This window comes from Ambystoma mexicanum, chromosome 1p, assembly GCF_040938575.1.
Source record: "Ambystoma mexicanum isolate Mex_15411 chromosome 1p, UKY_AmexF1_1, whole genome shotgun sequence".
NCBI lineage: Eukaryota > Metazoa > Chordata > Amphibia > Caudata > Ambystomatidae > Ambystoma > Ambystoma mexicanum.
Genome location: NC_090921.1, coordinates 940,030,441 through 940,052,542, shown reverse-complemented (window position 1 = coordinate 940,052,542; position 22,102 = coordinate 940,030,441). Strand labels below are relative to the sequence as shown.

Below are 22,102 nucleotides of genomic sequence, written 5' to 3'. Positions count from 1 at the left end.
AGAATGCATTGAATATATCAGCTAAATGAGCTGAGAGTAACACTTTCAGAAGTTAGCAGGTGGGACTAGAGCAGTTTCTGGCAAGGGAGAAGAATTTGGCATACTTATTTATAGCTGAGTCAGTCTGGTTGTGAAGGAAGAAAGATGTAGCTTTCCTAAATAAGTGCCTCTCATGCTTCTTTTAAATGAGAGGAATCTCTAGACTTTCCGCCATGTTTTCTCTTTCCTGCTATAGATGTGTATTAGTGATTTAAGGGTGAATAAAAACCAGGGATCTCAGCTTTTCTTTCTTGGGTGGGAGAAATGGAGCAACATGCCAGATTACCATTCGAAAGGAGGCTTGTCATTGATAGAAAAACCTGTCAGCAAGGGATTCAGGACTGCACTGTGGCTGTACTGATATAATCTAATCCGACTTGATTTGTAATAGGGCCTTTTTAGACTGCTGGGCCTCAAGTGTTGGATGGCCTCTGATGGTGGGGGAATGGTGCAGCTGCAAATTGAAATGCCGAATGTAATGGTTGCCTCGAGAAACTGGTAAGGTCGTGACAAGAAATGGCTCTAAATTCCTGAAAGTCAGGTCCAAGCAATAGCCACTGCTATGAGAACAGGAAAAGGCATCAGACTTGATGGCATAGCAGTATAGAAGGTGAGAGTTTTGCAGAATCTCCCTCTGATGCACAATCATGCCAAATATTAAAATCTCCTATAGTAAGGTGTTTATTGTTTATCAGAGTGGCAGACTAGGAGAAGTCTTCCAAGGCAGCTAAGAGGCTGTTAGCAGGGCTGTGGGGCCTTCAGAGCAGGACAGCCCTTATCCAATCTGAATTTGTAGTTTTAAATGCAAGAGAGCAGATTCAGTGCAACTCACCCGAGTCAAAATGTCAACATTATATACAAGAATATTAGATTTAAATATTACTGCTACGCCTCCACCCTGATGATTTTATTTGTTGGCCCATTTTATGAAATAACCATCAAAAACGAATGATATGATATGGCATTTATAACACGCCTATACACAAGTGTTTCAAGGCAGGATGTGGAGAGTGCTGCAACAATCATCCGTCAACCAGGTTTCTGTTACCAATATATCTACATTATATTGATAAGATATGCAATAGCAGTGGCATTACTTACCGCAGACCTAGCATTAAGCAATGCACAGTGTGCAGTATACTGTTGCGTGGCAGGGATATGGTTAGGCATCCGATTGGTGAGATGGGGTAAGATCTCTCTGCACACCTAAATCCATCTAAGTGTAACACATTTCCTACCACCAAAATCTATCATACAGCAAAGGCAGTGGCAATGACTTGTGTGAGTTGGTTTTATAGTTTCCTTTGAGGCTTTAGACAGCAAGCAAACGTCCTACTTATCAGACAGCAGCAGAGGCAAAAGAGGTTCTGGCAGCAACAGATCGCAAACCGCTAAGGAGAGGATGAGACTCCACCATACCTGTGATAGGAAATAACATCTGATCAACAGATGCTGTAGACTGTAAAAGAGGGTCACACCTTGAATGCTGTATTTGAACTCCTCAGCAACTCAGCAAATACATAAATACCCAACCAGTCAGGATATACTCTCTGCAGAAAGTCTTTCCATGTCTGTGGAAGGGAGACTACCTAGCTATGATGGATTCGGGGGAGGAATTTTAATTGTAGGCTTTAGCAGGGTCATAGTCATTAGAATGCATTATCAATTGAAAACTCTGTTTCTGCCTCCACTTGACACTCGGTCTCCTCAAAGTGCCTGGTGTCAGTGGCAACCCATCACCAAGCAAAGGTTGAGTATTTAACCAGATCACAATGACTGGCTGGTGAAGGCAGTGACAGCTTGCGAGCAACCACATCCCTACTACCGTTTCCCTGGGGTCCTCCATCAGCCAGATAAAATCTGGTCTTCAACTATCGTAGAATGCCTTCTTGCATCAGTGCTGCTAGTTCATCTGTCGGAGGAGAGACAATTGGCACTGTTGAGGGTGGTTAACAACAAAGTTTGCCAAGTATGAGCAAGTACCATTGCCATGTCGTTATGCATTTCCCTAATTGCGATTTGTAGTTTAAGAATGAGACCAATTCAAGAAAACTTGGAGCAGTAATGTTTGCAACAAATGTTGGAAGACACTCTCTAGGGGTCTGCATTCAGATTGGCACTATTGGTGGTCAAGCTAATCCAACATTGTTTCCCTTTCAGGACATGCAACCAACATTGATTATCCGGACGGACAACTTCATAACTGACAGGAGCACTCAGTTTTAACACATCGGTGTAAAAGTCCTTTTACTGGGACATGGAACACTCTTACACACACATATCTCCCAATTTGTGGTCAGTACATTGGCCTTTGTTAATAAAATAAGGGAGAACCAACACAAGATACGTTGGAAATCACCACCTCTATGGTGTGTATCCGAGAACAAGTAGCACACGATTACCACTGCTATCCTATGAAGCTCAGAAGATTGGACTTCGACCATCAAAAACAAGGTCAATGTTCTTTCAGAACGTCTTCAGGTAATGGACAGCAGACTGGCTGTTGCTCTCAGCAGAAATGTTCAAACATTGTGACACCATCATCTGCTCTTTCTCTGGTTTGACACAATAGATCTCTACCTCTTCGGGAACACGGCAGAGCTCAAACCACCAGCACTTTACGAGCAAATGTCACCACTCTGTCTAAGATTGAAGCCACTTCTATCTTGTTGTTACGAAGATGTCTTTAAATTTTCCCACTGTCACACCAGAACCCCATGGTCCTCTCTAGACTCCGATGCCCTTAATGCACCATTATCCTACAGACGCTAGCCTGCTCCAGAGAGTTTTGATATCTAGACCTTCTCTGTCCCTCATGTGAGAAGCTGATCATGTTATGAGTGCATTCCAGATTGTCAACCTGCATGATAGTCCAGATTCTCCACCATAATCCCTGGTCCCTGCCCTTGACGGCATGGTACCCAAGAGGGCATGGTTCATACATTTAGGCTACTTGGAAGACTGGATGGGCGTTCCTGGGCTTGGCAATTTCTTCCTCTTCCTTCTTGAAGAAATTCAGAAGTTCTGTTCATGTCTTTCTTTACTTGAGACTACACCTCTTAGCTGTGAATCCCCATAAAATATTAGCTGTCTTCCGCAGTTCTCCAAAGGAGGTATTCAGCATGTGCCCCTCTGAATGCATCTCTTAGCGATTACTGAACAAAGAAAAGAACATTTCACTATGCTTTTATTGTAAAAAGATATCCAAGGGACTTTTCAAGCTTCCTCCCCTCCACCGCACTGCCCGATATCCAAGGAAGTGGCATCTTGGATATTTGTGAGGATGAAAAAACACCTGTTTGAACTGATGTACCAGGTTCACATCAACTTCATATCCTGGAAGTCCATATTCACTGTTGCTGTTATATTACCACAAGGGCCAGTGACATGCAGATGTTCTCTCTGGAGAAATCTTCCAGGGTGCAAAATTTGCATTCGCCACTAGGCATTGGCTGGTGATATTTGGCTCTTGGCGACGAAGAAATTGTGTGCTGTGTGTATGTATGGAATTGAGGTTGTAAGTTACTTTTTTGTGGCTGGCTACTAGCTTGCAACTTGAACTGCGCCCCCTCCATTACCCCCATATTCCTCAGAGATAAGATAATATTTGGCACCCCTCATCTTTTCTTCCAAAAATGATATCCGAATTGCACATGAATCAAACTGTCACCATGACCATATTTTAAATGCAGCCCCTGTCGAAAGTGTCTTTACACAACCTGCGTGCAAGGAAGGATTTTCTATATAATATTCAGAAGCTGGTAGCCTTCACTAAATCAGATGAACTCTTTGCTGCATTTGTCCTATCCACCCTGTAATTGTTCATTTATAGAGTGCTTATACACAGGTGAAGTGCTTCAAAGCGGGAAGGGAATAGGGGAAATACAGAGTCATTCTTATGCCTTGAAATTTCCGAATTATCTTGCAAAAATGACTATCAAACTTGGCCTGACGGCCTTACTACAAGTGCAGGTGTAAGACAAAAAGGAGGGGCGGTAGGGGGAGGAAAGGGAGAAGAGCATACAGTCGTTAAGCTACAGTACTCGGCGTACATTGTTTCAAATAGTGCAGTGCGTGACAGATGGTAAGGTGATGGGGGGAGAAGGACATACAGAAACAAATAAAAATACTGTACTAAGCCTGGTGGACCAAGCCCAGTACATTCTAGGTAACGTACGTGCCAGATGTGGAGTGAAAGAGGGGGGGAAATTACTATTAAATCAGGGGATCTCCAGGTTTGTATTAAGGCATGCATTCACGACTGTTCTTCACCTGTAAACAGACCACTCTATTGATATTTAAATGCCAATTTTTCTACAAGCGTACCTACGATGGTAGCTTTATATGCTAGGATTTCTTTCCAGGGCATCTGCAGAGCAACCACATTGACCCACCATCACCAGTCAGTACTGTATAGATCAGAACACAAGGGCTGAGTCAGTTGTGGGAATCGCGGTACGCCACCATGTTTTCCCCAAAAGTGAAACATTATTTGTTTCACCCCTCCCACCGTTGGCTTGTGTTTTTATATGTACTTGAAGCATGTGAATCCATAAGAGATCCAATGCTGGAGACAAATAATTGACTGTGACTGCAGTATTCCAGCATTGCTATCTTTGAAAGAATCACAAGCGACCCACACTTGACCACAGCGATGTAGTGAGTAAAGGACATATGCCATTTGGTTGGATGCTTGGCTTTCATAGAAGTTATCAAGATGTGGTTGCTTTCTGCATGTGCAACAGATCTGGATTTGGAGAAGCGCTCCCGTAAAATATGAAATTCAAGACTGATGAGCAGAGAGAGAGAGAATGTCTCAGGAAAAAACAGTGAGGAGAGAAGTTGGATACCCTGAATGTCCAGGGAAGGGGATGACGGTACCTGGGACTAGCTACAAAAATGTTTTCACCAATTTCCCTAATCAGTCCAATGTTTTACCTACTTAGTCACTGTCTCAGGGCAGAGGACAATCATATGAAGCTTTTTGGAGACAGTCACCCTTAAAGGTAGGCAGACCCTGCGGCTGGGGAACCAGAACCTTAAAGGATAAGTGTAATAAGGTTGTTCCAAGCACCAAAGAACCATGCGTCAGGCATTACTAAACCAGGTGACACTGGTAACACTGTCCCCTTAAGAGAGCTGAGGGAAATCAAGTGTTTACAACAGTGGTAGCAAACACCCATGCAGCCATTAGAAGCCCATTACGGATTCCCAGGGAACTCCCTCTGCAAGTCTGTTTAGCGAGCAGAGGCTTGCACAGATTTCTTATAGCACTTGTCCGGCAAGTCCATGCAGACTTCAATGCCACTCTGCAAATCCTTACTGCACCCATTTGCTGTACCATTTCTCGACTTCAGCAACACACTGGAATTTTCTGTGGTGCATGTGCTGTGATTACATTTAATAGATTAGCAATGCATTCACTTTTAGCAATTCAAGCTTAAACAGCCAATGCAGTTAAACTAGCCCATTTTAAAAAGAGCTTCACTCACCTTACCGGAACTAGTCCATTTCATCGCAGACCAGTTTTTTCGAGGCCCATTTGTTCTTACAATTGTTAACCACGTTTCACTTCAAATGTAGATGTGGGGTTGGGTTTAGGTATGCAGAACGGTTGGGGGTACGCGCATGGCTTGAGCCCATGGATTGAGGTAATGCTGGAGCTCAGCTCCCGTCGTGATCCTATAACGGATCCTTAATTGAAATGGTTGGCAGTGACCTGTGCTAATATGAAGATACCTGCAGGTGCAGGAAATGCTTCTCCAGCTATTTGAGACCCCGCCGAGTGAAATTGGTGAATTTATCACGGAGAATTATCGACAGAAAGTGTGAGGACTGCCAAACAAAGATGGCGACCGGTACTCCGCCCCCGAGCTCAGGCAGAGGAGGGGCCCGTGAACGACACTACAACAAAGAGATCAGCGCACTGTCGGGTGTCTCTGTGATCGGCGAGACCCCGAGAGGCAGTGCTGGAGTGACGCTCCAACGGGGTGCAGGAGTGCCCATGGGGAGCAAGCGCGAGGGGCAACATGCGCTGCCGAGCTATGAGCCAGGGCCAAACAGAGGCTACGCAGCACAGAGAGCAAACTTCCGGGAGCCCCAGCACGTACTGGAGGGGGCCACAGAAAGGTGCGGGCAGGACAGCACTGAAAGGTACGTGAAGGTGCCCCCGAAATTAGAGGCGCATGCACACCCCTGAGATTGTGGCCACACTAAGGCTTACTGGTGCGAACGAAGGCACGTGAAGTAGCAAAGACTGCCACTGAGGCGACTACGCCGGCCACAGTGGCGGCCTCCTCTGGGGACAAAATGAGTCACAGTCCCTGCTGCCCTGATGGAACCTGGTGGGGACGCTTGAGGGAGACTAAATGTAGTGTATTACGCACCAACATGGTGGTTGGTGGTGAACCGCAACAAGGTGAAATAACTACCCGCTCAGGGCCAAAACAAAGGATCTGAGCTTCACTTGACTCTTTGGGGTCTGGCTGTGCCGGGAGCGCCTATTTTGGGCAACCAGCCAACGAACAACACTGGGATCAACAAGATTTGTAGGTCTGGCCACAGTTTCACTGCAGCATTATAAACACAAGGCACGACGGTAGGGGGTTGCTGGAGCACCGTGCACAGAGACCGTTGCCCTGCGCACTAAGGCCAGTTTGCCACTTCTGGATGGCACGTCGCATGTGCAGGGACGATAAAGGTTTGCTCCGGAACAGCCGCAACGATCACCCTCCATGTGAGGTGAAGAACCTGATAAGGAACACATGGTGTGAGGTGGGCTGGCATAGATTAAGCAGTGAATTAGCATACCTTTGGGGGAGCCCGATTAATATCAGCTTGGGCCTGATATTGAGCAAACAGGGGCCTCCATTCCTGGAGCGGAGCTGAGCATGCACCACTGGCAGGCACTCCTTTCCCTGATGAGCTGGGGGGTGCAAATGGACTGCCATTCCGAGGGGCCCACCGAAAAACTCTTTGGTGACGGTAAAGAAATGTTGGAGGTGGCCATGTGTACAGCTGGCGCTGAAGCATAAGCGATCTACGAGCAGTGCAGTGTGGTTGCCTGACATACTGAGGCCACGTACAGATACCCGAGGAGGAAGGTCACACTGGCGCAGTGAGCAGAGACCAATACACACTATGCATACTGAGGGCTTGCCCCTGCGTCATTGGACTGTGACATGTCCCCAACCAAGGGGAAGAGTAAGAATACGATCATGGACTCTTTTGGTGGTGCGGCCAAGACCCAAGAATCAGCACAGAACAATACTGCTGCACAGAAGACAATGGGGACGCTGGAACCTGGCAACAAAGACGATCGAGTGCTGGCAGCAATAGCGGCACTACAGTCCTTTCTTGAAACAAAGATAGAGGAGGTCAAAATCGACATTCAGTAGATAAGGCAAGATGCACGCAACCTGGCAGAGAGGGTACTGGCCGTGGTGACCACCCTGAAGACAAGCACTGAATCCATAAAGGATATGGAGACGCGGCTGAAGGATCTTGAGAGAAGAAATGCTATGCTGGAACTCCGCACGGAAGACGCGGAAGGGCACGCTAGGTGGAACAACATTGGTTACTGGGGATTCCTGAGGGGCTGGAGGGCTCGGACTCCACAGGATATGTGGAGAATTTGCTACTACAAGAAGTTAGGGCTGGCAACCTCTCACAAGGATTCGTGGTGGAAAGGGCACACCGGCCTTGCAGAAAAGACCACTACTGGGATCTCACCCCCGCCCTGTGATAGCTAAAATCCTGAACTTCCAAGACAGGGAGGAAATATTGACATTTTCACAGGAAGGAGGGTCAATACAGAGGGACAACTCAAATGTTGCCATATATCCGGATTACACCCGGCGGTCCAGAGAGCCAGAAACTAATTTGTGTCGGTCAAAGCTAAACTACGACAACTCAACATTAAATATATGCTTATGTATCCATCGAGACTTAAGGTGATTTACAAAGGCAGGGCGATCTTCCTTGAGACCCCGGCCACGGCTATGATGTGGATGGAACATAACCTAGATGGAGGAGAGGAGCCTGTCAAGTGACGTGAGTGTTGATGCAAGGGGGTGGAGGAAGTGGGTTTCCCTGCTATTGAAAAGTTACTTTTATTGGTTAATGGGTTGTGATGGATGACAGATGAAACCACTGCAATTGATTGTAGCGTGGACGGGGCGATGTTTAGCCACCTGCCTTGGGCTTGAAGGACTACCCCGTACATAATTGGTGCTGGCCTGTTGCTAGCACCCACTTTCTCGCACGCACGGGCCTGGATGGGCCACAATGGTGCAGGGGCGCCCGAGCGCTGCGAGTTGGAAGCAGCAGCTGGGTGCAAAAGTTGTGTTTTGTTTGTCGTTTGTTGTTTGGTTGTTTTGTAGTTCTTCAGGCAAATTGGTCACATAATGTCTATTTACAAGGGCGAGTGAGATGGAGACAAGTAAAGAAGCGAGTGTGCTGAAGGAGGGAGAACGGGGTGGCGAAGTCGGGCAGAGTAGTGGGCCAGGGCGGCTGGAGCGGAAGTGCTGTGTACTGTTATGGTGGTGAATATTAATGTATTGACGTGGAATGTGAGAGGGATGGGCACGTATCTGCGCAGAAACTGTGTGAAATCATTCCTTAACAGTGAAACGGTGGCCATTGCACTATTGCAAGAAACTCACCACACACAGGACTCAGCAGGAACTTAATGACACATATGCCAACTTTTATTCCCAACTATATAAACATGACACTTTGGACCCTACCTATCTCTCCTCAGCCTTCTTTTGTATTCAAAACGCCACTCAAATTATTTCACGAGAGGACAGTGGCAAAGCCACAAGGATTCTGCGAACTCTGCTAATTTTAATGTAATCATTAAATACTGAGACACTTCCATATTTCAGTTATATGTGATTTTCTCTCTGAGAAAATGATGATGCCTTTTTAACGAGCCGCTAATAAAGTTGAAAAAAATATTGCGACCTACATTCAACAAGCTTATTTTCTACATACATTTACCTTCTATGGTCTCACAGTGCCATCTAGTGGATTTTACTGTAATCGAATCCTTTTCTACAAATATTTCTACAGACGCTTTTTTTTATTTTACCTATCCTAACACACATTCTTCCCTTACTTGACCTAAAAAGTACCTTTTAACGGGTGGGTGGTTACCACCCTGGCACCCCTTCTCTCATCGACCCATGAAGCCTCCCTTAATCCTTCATAGGTTTTCTTTTTAAAGCTGTACCCTTTTTAAAATGTTTTCTATTATATTGCAATACTGCATTATTCCCTGTAATTTGTTATTTTTACATTGATTCAATGTTTATTACCCTCTTTATTTTCATAACTTTTTTTTCTGCAACATCATCACTGGTTACCCATAATTCTGCTGAAAAATTAGCAGAGTTTGCAGAATCCTTGTGGCTTTGCCACTGTCCTCTCGTGAAATAATTTGAGGGGCGTTTTGAATACAAAAGAAGGCTGAGGAGAGATAGGTATCTCCACTGGATCTCTCACAAGCTCTTAGCTCTTTCTTAAATGCTGGAACTCCACTGCCCCCAATATCTCTCAGACCGTTTGAGCATAAATCGCCCAAATAGGCATTTGCGCTCTAATAGCCATAAACTCAAGCAACCACGGTTCAGGCTGGCGAAATATGGAGGAACCAATTTTGATGTTCGGGCATCCAAAGCATGGAATGCACTCCCTCTAGCGCCAAGAGCCTCCAAATCTCTAATAGAATTTGAGAGGCATGAAAACGTACCTGTCAACCTTAAACCAGTTTAATGAGAACATGTCCCTGTAGAATACCCCTCTCCCCCACAGGCTTATTGACTATGCCTATCGTGTTTTGTTTGTCTTTTGTTGTTAATTTTGCACTCTGAGGCCCATGGGCTTGAGGGGCCATATAAAAAAGGAATTATAATCAGAGCAATTCTTGAGAACAAAATATATATTTTTTGCAGGTTGGATTACAATACTGAATAACTACATTTGGATTACAATATTGAACTACATTCCCTGCCAGCATAGGCCAAGAACACCCCCCCCCCCCAAGAAAGCTGATTTTGTCAAGTAGTTTTACATGTTCTCCACATCTTGCTGTGCATTTCACAGGGGGGAATACATTAAGCCATTCTTTATCATGTGTTGAATAAATCTGTCGGAATCGCCTGAAGGAGGCTCGCAAATAGGACTTTTATGTTGGGGTTGCAATGTTTTAAGACAGACCAGACATCTCATGTAACCAAAAGGTAAAACATTCCTTGAGTTCCCTACGAGATAGTTTTAGGAACTATTTTTTTAGTAGATGTGGGCATATGTTTTGCAGGTTAATTTTACACCTGTGTTTTTAGAATTCAATGATGTCCATTTGCTGCATTGCAATTGTTGCATTGTTCTCTAAGGCGAACTTTAAATAAAGATGAAGAAAGGATTTATCAAACATATCACACTCTCAAATCTGAAACAAATTTAAAAACAATAGAATTTGTATATTATATTAAAGTCTGACCTTCACCAAACTTATCTATTTCAATGTTATGAAAGAAGTTCTAAGAAGAATAAAATGTTTAGTTATTAGACGAGGAAGAGAGTAATGAAAATAATGTTTTTAAGTTTTGGAAGACCTCAGTGTATTTATTTTACAGTGTTTTTTAAAGGGCACATAGTTCGGAGAAGCTCCATCTAGGTGCCTTTGCAAAGGGTTGGGAGGGGACGTGAGCAAGGAAACAGCTCAACAAGTGGAGAGCAATCCAATGGTATAGGGGACTGAGACCTGACAGAACCGGTGCATCTTTGTGGAATTGCAGGACATTATGTTCTAGACAGATGCAGGAGAGGTGATGTTCCAGATTGTGGAGCAAGGGTTCAAGGGGGCGGGGAGAAATGTATTTATCTTTACTTGTGATCGCAGAATGAGTGAAGCAATTTGAGGCTCGTCAACCATAGTTTATAGAAGGATCTGTGACTTCCCTTTGCGGGAGGATTGCAGAGGTTTAGGCATCATGTGGCACCTGTCTGAAAAACGCGTTGCTTTCCTTGAGCTGAGGTCTCTAATTGATTTGACAGTCAACCATAGTTTATAGAAGGATCTGTGACTTCCCTTTGCGGGAGGATTGCAGAGGTTTAGGCATCATGTGGCACCTGTCTGAAAAACGCGTTGCTTTCCTTGAGCTGAGGTCTCTAATTGATTTGACAGAATTCACTGAGGGTTCATATCTGCCAATTACATTTCATTTCTTCTTCTGGCAGGTGATTAAAGCTGACGATGACCTGCAAAACATGATCCGACAATATGAAGAACTCAGAGATTGCATAATGACCCCAGAGAAACAGGATCAAGACATTAGATAAATGGAGTATGACAGAAGATATTTCAAACGTATGCCAATTATGTACCAAGTGAATCAACTGTATTACTTGAATGGATGGTGCAATATAAGGACATGGTGCTCCCGTTATGACATTGACATTATCCAGCAGATCATTGCGTTTGCATACCTTTTTTGTTCCACTAAAGGACTATGTGAGGGTTGCATTCTCTCGATACCTACTGGCAGGCTTGGTATCTGCAATCTGATGGGGGTGATTACAGTTTCATGGGGAGTTATACTTTACATGTAAATTGTGAATGTAAGGGGTCCAATACATTGTCACACATAAAGTTGAAACCGAACATTTTTGTGTAGTAAAAGAGTGACTTGGAAATATGTTTAGCGCTTAACATTTCTAGCTATGTTAGTGACATATATCTTTTGAAATACCCCTCAAGCTCCTCCAAATTAATGACAAAAAACATTTTTTTTTTAATTAAGTGTGGTGCTCTAACTCTAAGAGGCGCTGCAGAACTCAGCACTCGGCAAACAGGAAACCCTTTTTTTGTTCTGCAATATAGTAGTATGTACAATTATTTTTGTCGTTAGTTGAGCAATGCTTTAAACATTTTTTAAATTCTCTTAAAGTGGCACTGACTAGATCCAGCCATGGATATACTTTACAGGTTGGAAGCATATTAGAGAGATGCAGTTTTATAAAAATCGGCATTCTATGAATATTAATGTCTTCATTGCAAATAATACTCTCCTTTACACCTAGTCATTCTCTTTCTAGTCACAGTCATCACTAATTGAGGAATCTGCATCTCCAAAGGAACACTTTCCAAAGCTTTGTTCCATACTTTACATCCTGGCACCGGGAGAGACGCCACCCCTTCAATATAAGTTAGGAGCACCTTCAGCACGCAACCTGTATGATCCCAAGACAATGCGCTGCAGCCAACCCTTGTAGGTGAGGGGGGGGCAGGTTGTGATGAGGAAGAGTAGGACTAGGTGTAATGGAGATTGACATTCACAATGCAGGCATTACCCCTATGACTCTCTTCCTTGACCCACTCATCCCTAAATGTGGGGCACACACACAAAGGCAGCAGCGCATAACACAACACACAGGTGGATGCAGCATCCAGATTTCTTGCAAAAAGCCAAACTATGGGTCACACACTGACTAAATCCAGTACCCCACTACCAAAACTGCAGTCTTTGGCTCCCAGAAAGTCAAAGCACTAATGGGTATTAAACATATGTGGAGCCGCCCATATGTGGCGTAACAAATATCCGAGAGGAAAGAGGGACTCCCTAAAATTCTGCCCAGGACGCTGCAATGAGTCTAATGGACCTCTCCTGCACTGAAGAAGGAAGGGGACCCCTTGCTTATGCATAGATGATGGTGATTGCGCACATAACTCATCTACTGAGGGAGGTAGAAGTTACTTTCCTGCCATGATCTGACACTCCAAAGATAACAGATAGGCAGATTTCCAGAAGGCTTCTGTACTTTAAAGATATCCCAACACCACTCTCCTGACACCTAGGAGGTGGAGCAACTGTTCCCCCGACTCGTTCCCGGGGAATGATAGTAGTAGGGTAAAATGAATTCCTCAAAGCAGTGGAAACAGGAGAAGAAGCCTGGATGAGGTCTAAGCAAAGCATTTGAGCCTCTGGTTTGATGATCAATAAAGGGCTTCCCACAGAGAACTGCATTTCCCCAGTATCATGAGCCGAGATGATTCTCATCAAGTCGACAGACTGCAGACGTTTAAACAGAGGGTCTTGAAGGGCCCTTAATACCTGTGGGAGACGCCGCAGTGGAACATGAGACCTAGATGTGGCCTAGAAAGTTGAAAACTCTTCAGAATCCCAGACAACAGAACAGACTCTCCTCTCACTCCCTCTGCCCTCTATTGGTTTCTGAGGTTCCGAATGGTAGCTCATTGAGAACGGATTGTAGAAACGAACATACATTGAACCCATCCTATAAGAACTGGAGTATTTGAAGCGACAAGCATTCTAATGGATATACAGCTTTCTCAGCACACCAGACCAAAAAACCCTTTGATATGTTCTCATAAGCCTGTAATTTCAAGGGGTGTAGAGCAGCCTGACAAGAGACCATGAACACCTTTGAGCCCTTGCCCCATAGAGCCTGGGATTTCAATTTCCAGACCCCAAGCTGCATGTTCTGTGCCAGATGGGCCTGGCTGGGAAGGGAAGGCAAGTGAAATACGGTCTACACTGCAAGCTGCCACAGCATAGGACGGCACACCCTCCTGGACCACTATGGTTTAATCATGATCATCCATTGGTGCTCCTCCTTCAGCCGTTGCCAGGACCCTTGGTGTTAGCAGAAAGGGGGGAGAATACAGAAGGGCCATAGCAGTGACAGAGCATCCATTCACCCAGATCGGGGTACTTGGAGCACAGGTTGGGTAGATGAGAGTTCTGCCTTGTACCAAACCGATCCAGGTATATCTCCCTGAAAGTGTTCTCTTGAGAGTCAGCTGCCACAAGGAGAAAAGCATCCTTCTGAGCTGATCTGCCCTCCATTTGTTGGACCCTTGTCCGTACATATGAGGCGCTGAGGGTTAGTAGGTGGTGGTCCACCCCTGTCTCCAATTTCCTGGAACGCATCCTGAGAGAGCAAAACCTTGTCGTCCCTGCCTGTTTACATAAGATACAGAGGTTGTCTTCTCCTAAGTGTGGCTTGACCCTGTAGATGCAGCAGGAAGTGCTGAAGAGTAAGAAGAAAATGGCTGAAAGCTCTCTGCAATTTGAGAATGTTGCCTCTTCCCTTGTTGACCATAATCCCTGAAACTCCCGCCCCTTACCTTGCCCCCATCCTTTCGAGCTGGCATATGTGGTTGTAATTATAGGTGTGGGGAACCTGAAGGGCAGTGCCTTGATCGGATTGTTAATGTTCATCCACCACAAAGTGGAATTGGTGCACCACTGATGTAATGAGGACCAGCTGTTCAAAGTCCTCTGACTATAGCTTCTAGTTGGTGTGTAAATATTCCTATGGAGGATTTGGTATGTAGACTGTGAATGTCGTATATCCCCTAGCTCGGAACCACTAGCAAGCCGAAGAGGATTCTTGCCCTACACCATGGACAGGCACTACTGTAGCCTCAGTATTCTGTCACCCTGGGAGAAATAACTCACCTTGTACTGGTGCTTTCAGCAGTTGATCATGATGTAGATGGTCAGAATTTTGCATACCCTTTAAACATGGTGCACTAGGAAACTGGTCGATGGTGTGGTGATCATCCAGTTCAAATATGGAAACACCACAATGACCTTGCTGTTGCACATTACCACTGTTTGAAACAGTACCTTCATAAACACTCATAAAACCTGAGGCCAAATGGCAAGGCCCAGAACTAATAGTGGAACTGCCCAACAGCAACATGCATGAACTTCCTGCTTTCCTGGTGAATCGATGCATGAGGGTAAGCACCTGTCAGATCTGTAGATGCCATATAGCCCCGGGTCACCATTAGGCGAATGGTTTGCAGGAAGGCATCTTCTAATGCACTATAGAAGTGGAAGTGTCTGATGTATTTCAGATCTAGCACCAGTCATATGGTCCCTGAGGCCTTCTGGATAATTAAAATAATCAAGTATACGCCTCTGCTCGAGTCGCTCCGGGACAGGGGAGGATACTCCTTTATCCATTTGTGTGTTGATTTCTTTCATCAGCAACTTCTTCATATGTTCTCATAGCCATGAGGTTGACAACATTCTCCTACCATTTCTCAGTGAAATCTCCAACCTGCCTGTGACGTGACTTGTTTCACCCAATGGGCTGCCATTGAATATTTTCAGATATGGGTGAGTCCGTGTAGGCGGGTACCGGAGCTTCTGACCTTGGTTGCATGGTAGTCAGGAGAGAGATTGTTTTCTAGTCTGCATTCTTGTTCCTTTGCGCTCTTGCACTGGGTCCCGCGAATGGCTTTCTCTACTCCTCACTTAAGGGACTAATTAAAAAGCTTGAACAGAATCTTCCTTGCTGCAGAACTAGGAACCTGTTTGGATATATCACAAAGTGGCTGTGCAGGCTTCTGCTCCTTATGGACTTTTTGGAACCTTATCTTCTAATTGATGCCCGAACATCTTGAGGCTTTGTAGCGGTGTGAGACGCACTATTGCTTTCTAAGCAGAGACTGTATGCCATTCGCGAATGGGAATGCGGCACTGTGCTAGAACTGTTCACACGAAAGATAGGGCCTCTTCCCCTAACCCATTGCAGGTCAGATCCAAGGAGAAGCATGCCGGTCTCTGGATAGCTTCTAGAAACTCAAAGAATTCCATCCCTTCTTCCCCTGCCTTAATCAGTGCCTGAATATTCTGGAGCAGGGACTCGGAGGTGCAATCCTTGTAGGTGCTTGCTTTTGGCGCCAAGTGGGACCCCATGCACACATTATTACATATTGAATACACCGTTTTTGTCAGTGAAATCCATAAGTATTGCTCCCCACAAGCCATTGACCGGTGACTTCTTTACTCAGTGGGTTTACCCATAATGATGGAAAAAGAAAGGGATGCCACCAACATGAGAATCCTGCTGCCACCAATGCTCAAGAACTTTCCTGAGCACTGCAGCTCACAGGCAAATTTACCTGCTTCATGGAGCTATTCTAAATAAAGCGTTCATGCTCCTGCTCCACTTTCCTGTTCCATTGTGTATTTGTGTGTACTGTGACCAATATCATGTCATGGTGTAAATACACCTGGAGGTTTTTGCCAATGGCAATCCAGGCACAGCAGCTCTGCATACAGAAGGGATACGCGACTCGCAACCTAACAGATGCCTCGCTCAACCTAAAATGGCAGCACTGGGCTCACTCACAAGCCCAGCAGTGGAGGTGCTTCACTCGATGCCCAAATATTGCTGATAAAGTCAATCACAGCCAGTCGGGTTCTACCGGTTCCTCTAATGAGAGGACAAAGACAGGGCAGGTTCTGGGTGTGCACTTCCCTCAGACTGAAGGGGTGAAGAGGGGGAGGAGTCTCAACTCGGCATGGTTTGAAGGTATGGAGGAAATCTTTGCAATGTGTACCCGTGGAGAAGCGGATGTCTCGTTTAGTGATGATTCGGAGACGCAGGAGCCACAGAGTGGGTAATGTAACCAACGTCGTTCATTTGTGAACCATGAGTTTGGTGTTAAAATTACTGCAAACTTAGATTGTGTCATTCCTGTAATTGTAAGCAAATAATTAAGAATGTATCCCAGTTTACAAGCAGGCTGTTCTTCTAAATCATGCATGTGTGTTTTGTGGGAGCAGGTGAGAAACCTTTAGGGAGGATTTGGTGTCCTTTTTAATTTTTAGCTGCATGGATATCAACGTACCTCGATGCTTTAAATGAGGGAGAGATGGAGCCATACAGTTTCATGGAAACATCTTTGCGGTTTAAGCAGTCTGTAAAACACCAACCGTCCAGCAAAAGCCAGCTGAGTCAAACTGTCTTCAGGGAACTCTGAAAGTCCTTAGCTATTACTAAATTCACTTGTCACATTCCTCTGAGACTGGATGTCTGGTGAGATATCATCAGATGAGAGCATTTTCTGTTTTTGGTCAATGTGAGAAGATTGTGAAGTGCCTGGTGGAAGGTCCTGTGGGAGAATATAGTGCTCAGCGAAGCTCCCTGTTGCTTTCTAATATGCTTGAAACCCGAGGGCAGTGCACTTAAACTGTATGCACATCGTCGCCTACCATTTCAGGGACTGTTGTACAGAAGGTCAATGTCTCCTTTCTTTCCGACATTAAGTTTCATGATTTAGGACAATGTTTAAGGTCACCCTGACACATGTTCATTTCTCTGGTGTGAATCCCTTGGCTGCTAATGCTGAAAGTTTCTTTTTTGGGTTATTTTCTGGGAGATTATTTGTATTAAGAGTACATTTATGTTTAATGTTTCAGCTGTTTTTATTTTTGGAAGCCATACTGTGGAACACTTGATCGCATGTGCAGTAAATATGTTGACATTGTATGCATGTTTTCTTATTTACAGATGCTTTTGGATGTAGGACCAATCCTTTTAGCTGTTAGTGAGGGTATGAACTTTTGGTCACCTTTTGTGTACCTATGTCGCTTAGAGTGACAATGTGTGTTTTTTTTAATGAATTTGCGCAGGTTCAAATTATGTTCATGTTTGAGGCAATCGGAAGCCTGAACAGTTTCAAAATCATGACCAACCGCTTCATTACTGGAAGGCGTTTTTATCCTGGCACTGCGCTGCAACTGTTCTAGAAGGAAGATGTAAATCCTTGTTGCCTTTGTTTTTCTTCCACATTGACTGTACTCTGTGTTTCTCTATTATTTTTTTACTGGATTGTCTTTTTGATAGCGGTTACAGTTCATTGTTCTTTTTCCAAGGTCAGTCCTGATGAAGCAATATACTCAAATGGAAGTATGTGCAAATATGTTGTAATAAAAACCCGTTGGTTCTTACTGATGCAACTCCCCCCAAATATTATACAGAGTTTGTCTTGACACCAGACAACATGTAGGTAGCCATGAGGCTTCCCTTCCTCCATTGTATGAATATTTTGGTTTGATCAAATATTTTTTTTAATGAGACATGTTACTTGGAGGGGCCAACTCATTGCAGCCGCTTTGCTGCATTTGTAGGGGTTCGTTTTTCTTTTTTGTAGAAGGGGCGTATAGGGGGTTGCAGCAGCAATGCGGGTAAACGCCCAGAATGAACTGGCCCCCTACTGATTGTACCAGAGCTACCCAGAGTCCCTCTATCTTTGTCATCGCCTGTACTGTGCCAAAAGGCTCTCTCATGGTTCCCAAAGACAGCACGATGCAACAGACAAAAATAATATTTAACCACATGAAGACTGGAGGTTAAAATTCTGTCAGATCCTTCTTCAAAGGCATACGGATGTGGTACAACTCGTAGGTGGCCAGTTCATAAGGGAAATGAAGTTTGCTCAGTGTATCATCACATTCCCCAGAGTTATCCTGCGCAACCCTTTTGCAGGGACCTTCTGAAGGGTTTCCTCAAAAGTGCAGTAAATTATGTTTTAAGAGACGCAATGCAAAGGTAGACATAGATTATCCTTGAGAATGTAATTTAGCTGCTTCTTTTTTTTTAAATCACAAATTGTAAATCTGGCATTTAACTATGAACATTCCTCATTTCTGGCACAGATTAACATTAGGCCACCACTGTAAATATGAAACTTGTTTCTTTCAATAAAGAATTAGAAAGGCAATGAGTGAAAATGTAAATAAAGTTCCTTGCCTCACATCCCATCCTACCTTGGTCTCCTTTAAGTGTCAGGAAAGTGTATTACAGTATTTCCTACATCACATTGGTCAAAAGATGTTAACGTTTACTCATTAAAGCGTGTATTGCTTTTGGATTCTCCCGCCTTCCCCCCTACTCCCCCTCCTCTCTATGAGTGATAGTTCTTTGTACAAATCTACTCTTTGTTTTACTTGACTTCATGTTTTGTGTGTTTTAGGTTTCCTATGCATATGCCTGCCAGGGTCAGTGCTTTAGTAGTATCGAATGTGTCTATTTTACATCAGGGCGGGTAAAGGACGCTTTGGGTTTTAAGTCTATCCATACTAAGGAGTGTAGGATGGGCAGTATGGGTGATTTCCTGCTGCTCCTGCATGCAGGTACATTTAGGAAGCGAGGGAGTCTAATCTGCAGACCTCCGTGGTATCATTGAAAATGGCAAAGGAGGTGCAATTCTGCCAGGACGTTAGATTTCCTGCTGGCAGTGCAAAGCGGGGAAAAGAAAAGTCCAATGTAGGCACATAACCAAAAGCTCTAGAAACAGTGCTGAAAGGAGTCATTCCATGCTAACAGCATGCGGGTTTCATAGGTGTTTGCTAGTGCAAGGAAGGTTCTTGGCGCTTGGATCTGTAAGGAGCTATTGTGAGAGCGGCTAGGCTACAGAGAAGAGCTAAGCAGAGCCATCCATGAAGGTAGGTCATCTACACCCAAACCACTTTGCAAAGCACAGATCACCATAGAACAATGGTTTCCAAATCTTTCATAATGAGCCCCGCCAAGCCCCCTTGAACATTAACACTGTGGTAGGGCCCCTCCTCCTCCCAAATGACAGAATTGCTTATATGTTCTATTATTAAACAGTTACCCTGCACCCTCAGGCGCCCTCGGGTATCCTCTGGGTCTAACCAGAAGGACCAGCCCTGTCAGGTTACTGCAGTCTTCCATCTGAAAGGAATATTCGGAGAAGGGCAGCACGCTCTATGATGACCCCGGCACACAGATCAGCAGTGAGTAAATGTGCGCTGCGTTTCTTATGAGTCCAGAATATAAAGGCACATAATGCAGACAAAAATATGCACGCGCATAAAAAAATATTTGTGTTTCTTATCACTGGCCCCTATCCCATGGAAACAGTTAAAAAGTGCAATGCATCAGTCATCTTATTTACGATGTTCTTATCTAAAGAACAACCGTTCCCAGCCTTGAGCGTGCAGCTACTTCTGGAGGTTTCCTTCCTTATCAACCGACCGAAGGCCTTCGCAAAGTCTGGCCTTCGCAAACTGTGTTTAGATTGCCTTCACCATTACCTAATTTTCTGCACGTTCCCCAGCTTTTAAGATTGCAAACATCATTTAGTCTGTTAGAAGCTCCAACCCGCAAGTTATAAGGAATCGAAATGGAATAAAAAATGGTAAACCTTATTACAGTGCCCCCTTTTAGAGTTTGACTACTCTAAACCTTTATGCTACAATGGTAGTTAGCTTGAAATATTCTTCCTGGTTGAGGTCGTGGCCTGCCCTTATTGCCTCTACATCAGCATGTGTATGGAATGTGTAATTTTTTTTTCAAACTTTATTTCTTATTTTCAACAAGAAAGAAACATATCAAGTACAAAGCAAATGTTATAGGCCAGCAGGCTATCATCCAGGTAACAACATAAACCTGAATCAAAGAATACAATAAACAATAACCTCAAAATACATATTAACCCCAACACATTTAAAAACGTAGCCATGTGCGGTGGCCTGACATTCCCAAACTTAACAGACAACACAAAACAAGAGAACATAACAACACAAGCACCCTCCCCCCCCAAAACGTATCCATTAGACGTGATGCAAACCCATTCTATTACACAATTCCGATCAAGATGATTTACCCATAAAAATCATTGAAATTCCCCCATTGTTCATCATAACTTGCTTCTTTGCATTGCTTATAAAACATAGTCTTCTCATATTTAGATAGAACTTGCACATCTGAAATAAATCCTCTACTGTTGGTTTATTTCTTGTCTTCCAGACCTTTAATATCTGCTTAGTAACTACTAACAGAACTTTGGCAATCCAACACTGAATGTGTATTTAATGCTATAGTAATGTAATATGGTATTTGTATAGCACCTATTCCATTGGTATGGTCTCAAAGCGCTGTAGGTGAACGCCCTCAGGGGACCAAAGTCTGTGCAATGTGAGATTCATCAGAGGAGAATATAATGCGTGTGTGCATTATAGCCAATACGAAGGCAGGTAAGGATGGCCAAGTAACTGCTCGTGCCCCATATCGAGCTGGCTTGTGCTATGAGGTCATAGGGAGAGTATGCAAGTCAAGGACACTGATTGTGTGTCCAGCTAGACCAAATTTCTGTTGTGCGATTTAGCTGCATTCTAATGGCAGAGGTGTTGTGTGATGCTTCTTCCAGTGACGAGTGATTGGAGATTAGTGCGGGTGGGTGGCCATGCCAATGGCTTCCGTCCATTAACATGGAGTGTGATATTTACCAAAGTGTCCTGGAAGGTTTCTTGTTTCGTTTGTTTCTGTCCTGCATTCTGCTGGGGTCCTTTCTCTGCATTGCTCAGTACCTTATTTGAGGTTCTCATTTGCTGCCCCAGCCTATTTGACAGGAGGTTAAAATGGCTGGGGAGGCAGAGAGGGTTCGTCAGGATGCTGGGGGGGAAGAGAGGGGCGGGGCAGAGAGCCAGGTCTTGAGAGCCTTATAGAAGGTAAGGTGATCCTCTAAGCGGCAGATGCTGTGGGGAATTGCGTTCCATATTGTGGGAGCCTGGACGGAAAAGGAAGACCACCTTTTTCTGGTCGATTTGAAGGGGGGGATTAAGAGGAGGATTGCTGTACCTCAGGTTTCTGTTAGGTATGTACGGGATGAGCATGTGTTGTAGGTATGCTGGTCCTGTCTTGCGCAGAGCACGGTGGGTGATGCTCATAGTTTTGAAAGTGGACAGTCGCCCAACGGGGAGCAAGTGGAGGACGCAGAGGGTGGGAGTGTACTCTTGGGGGCCGAAGGCTAAGAAGCATAGCTGTGGTGTTTTGGACCCCTTGGACTTTTCTGAGTTGAGAATCAGGGGTGCCCAGTTAAAGGGAGTTAGCGTAGTCCAGGCGAGAGAGGACGATACTCGTGATTGTAATGACTCTGTGAGGGTAGGAGAGGTAAGGGAAGACGCATCGGAGAATGCTCACGTGTAGATAGCACGATTTAGGTAGTGTTGATTTGATGTGAAAGTGTCAGATATGCATCCATGGTACATCCTAGGTTCTTTACTGAGTTGGAAGTGGCAGGAGGAGGGCCTAGTAAGGATGACCAAAGGGTGGGTTGGGGGAAGAGGGCAATCTTCCCACAGATCATGATTTTTTTTTTCCAGGGCTGAGGACGGGGTGATTAGCCATCATCTAGCCATCATCCAGAAATAGATTTCTGTGAGGCATGATGCGAGGTCGGGGTGGGTGTTGGAAGAGGTCTTGG

The 22,102-nt window shown here is 44.6% G+C and overlaps 1 protein-coding gene across 3 annotated transcripts in view; it reads left to right on the top strand.

Moving 5' to 3' along the window:
* Positions 1-18,627, top strand: part of TK2 (thymidine kinase 2) — a 977,831-nt gene extending 959,204 nt beyond the window's left edge. For all 3 annotated transcript variants that reach the window (XM_069653082.1, XM_069653073.1, XM_069653092.1), the window contains one exon: positions 11,284-18,627. In XM_069653082.1, coding sequence (XP_069509183.1) covers positions 11,284-11,385 — 102 coding nt within the window. In that variant the 3' untranslated portion in view covers positions 11,386-18,627. The remainder of the gene's footprint in view (positions 1-11,283) is intronic.
* Positions 18,628-22,102: the final 3,475 nt, after the last annotated feature.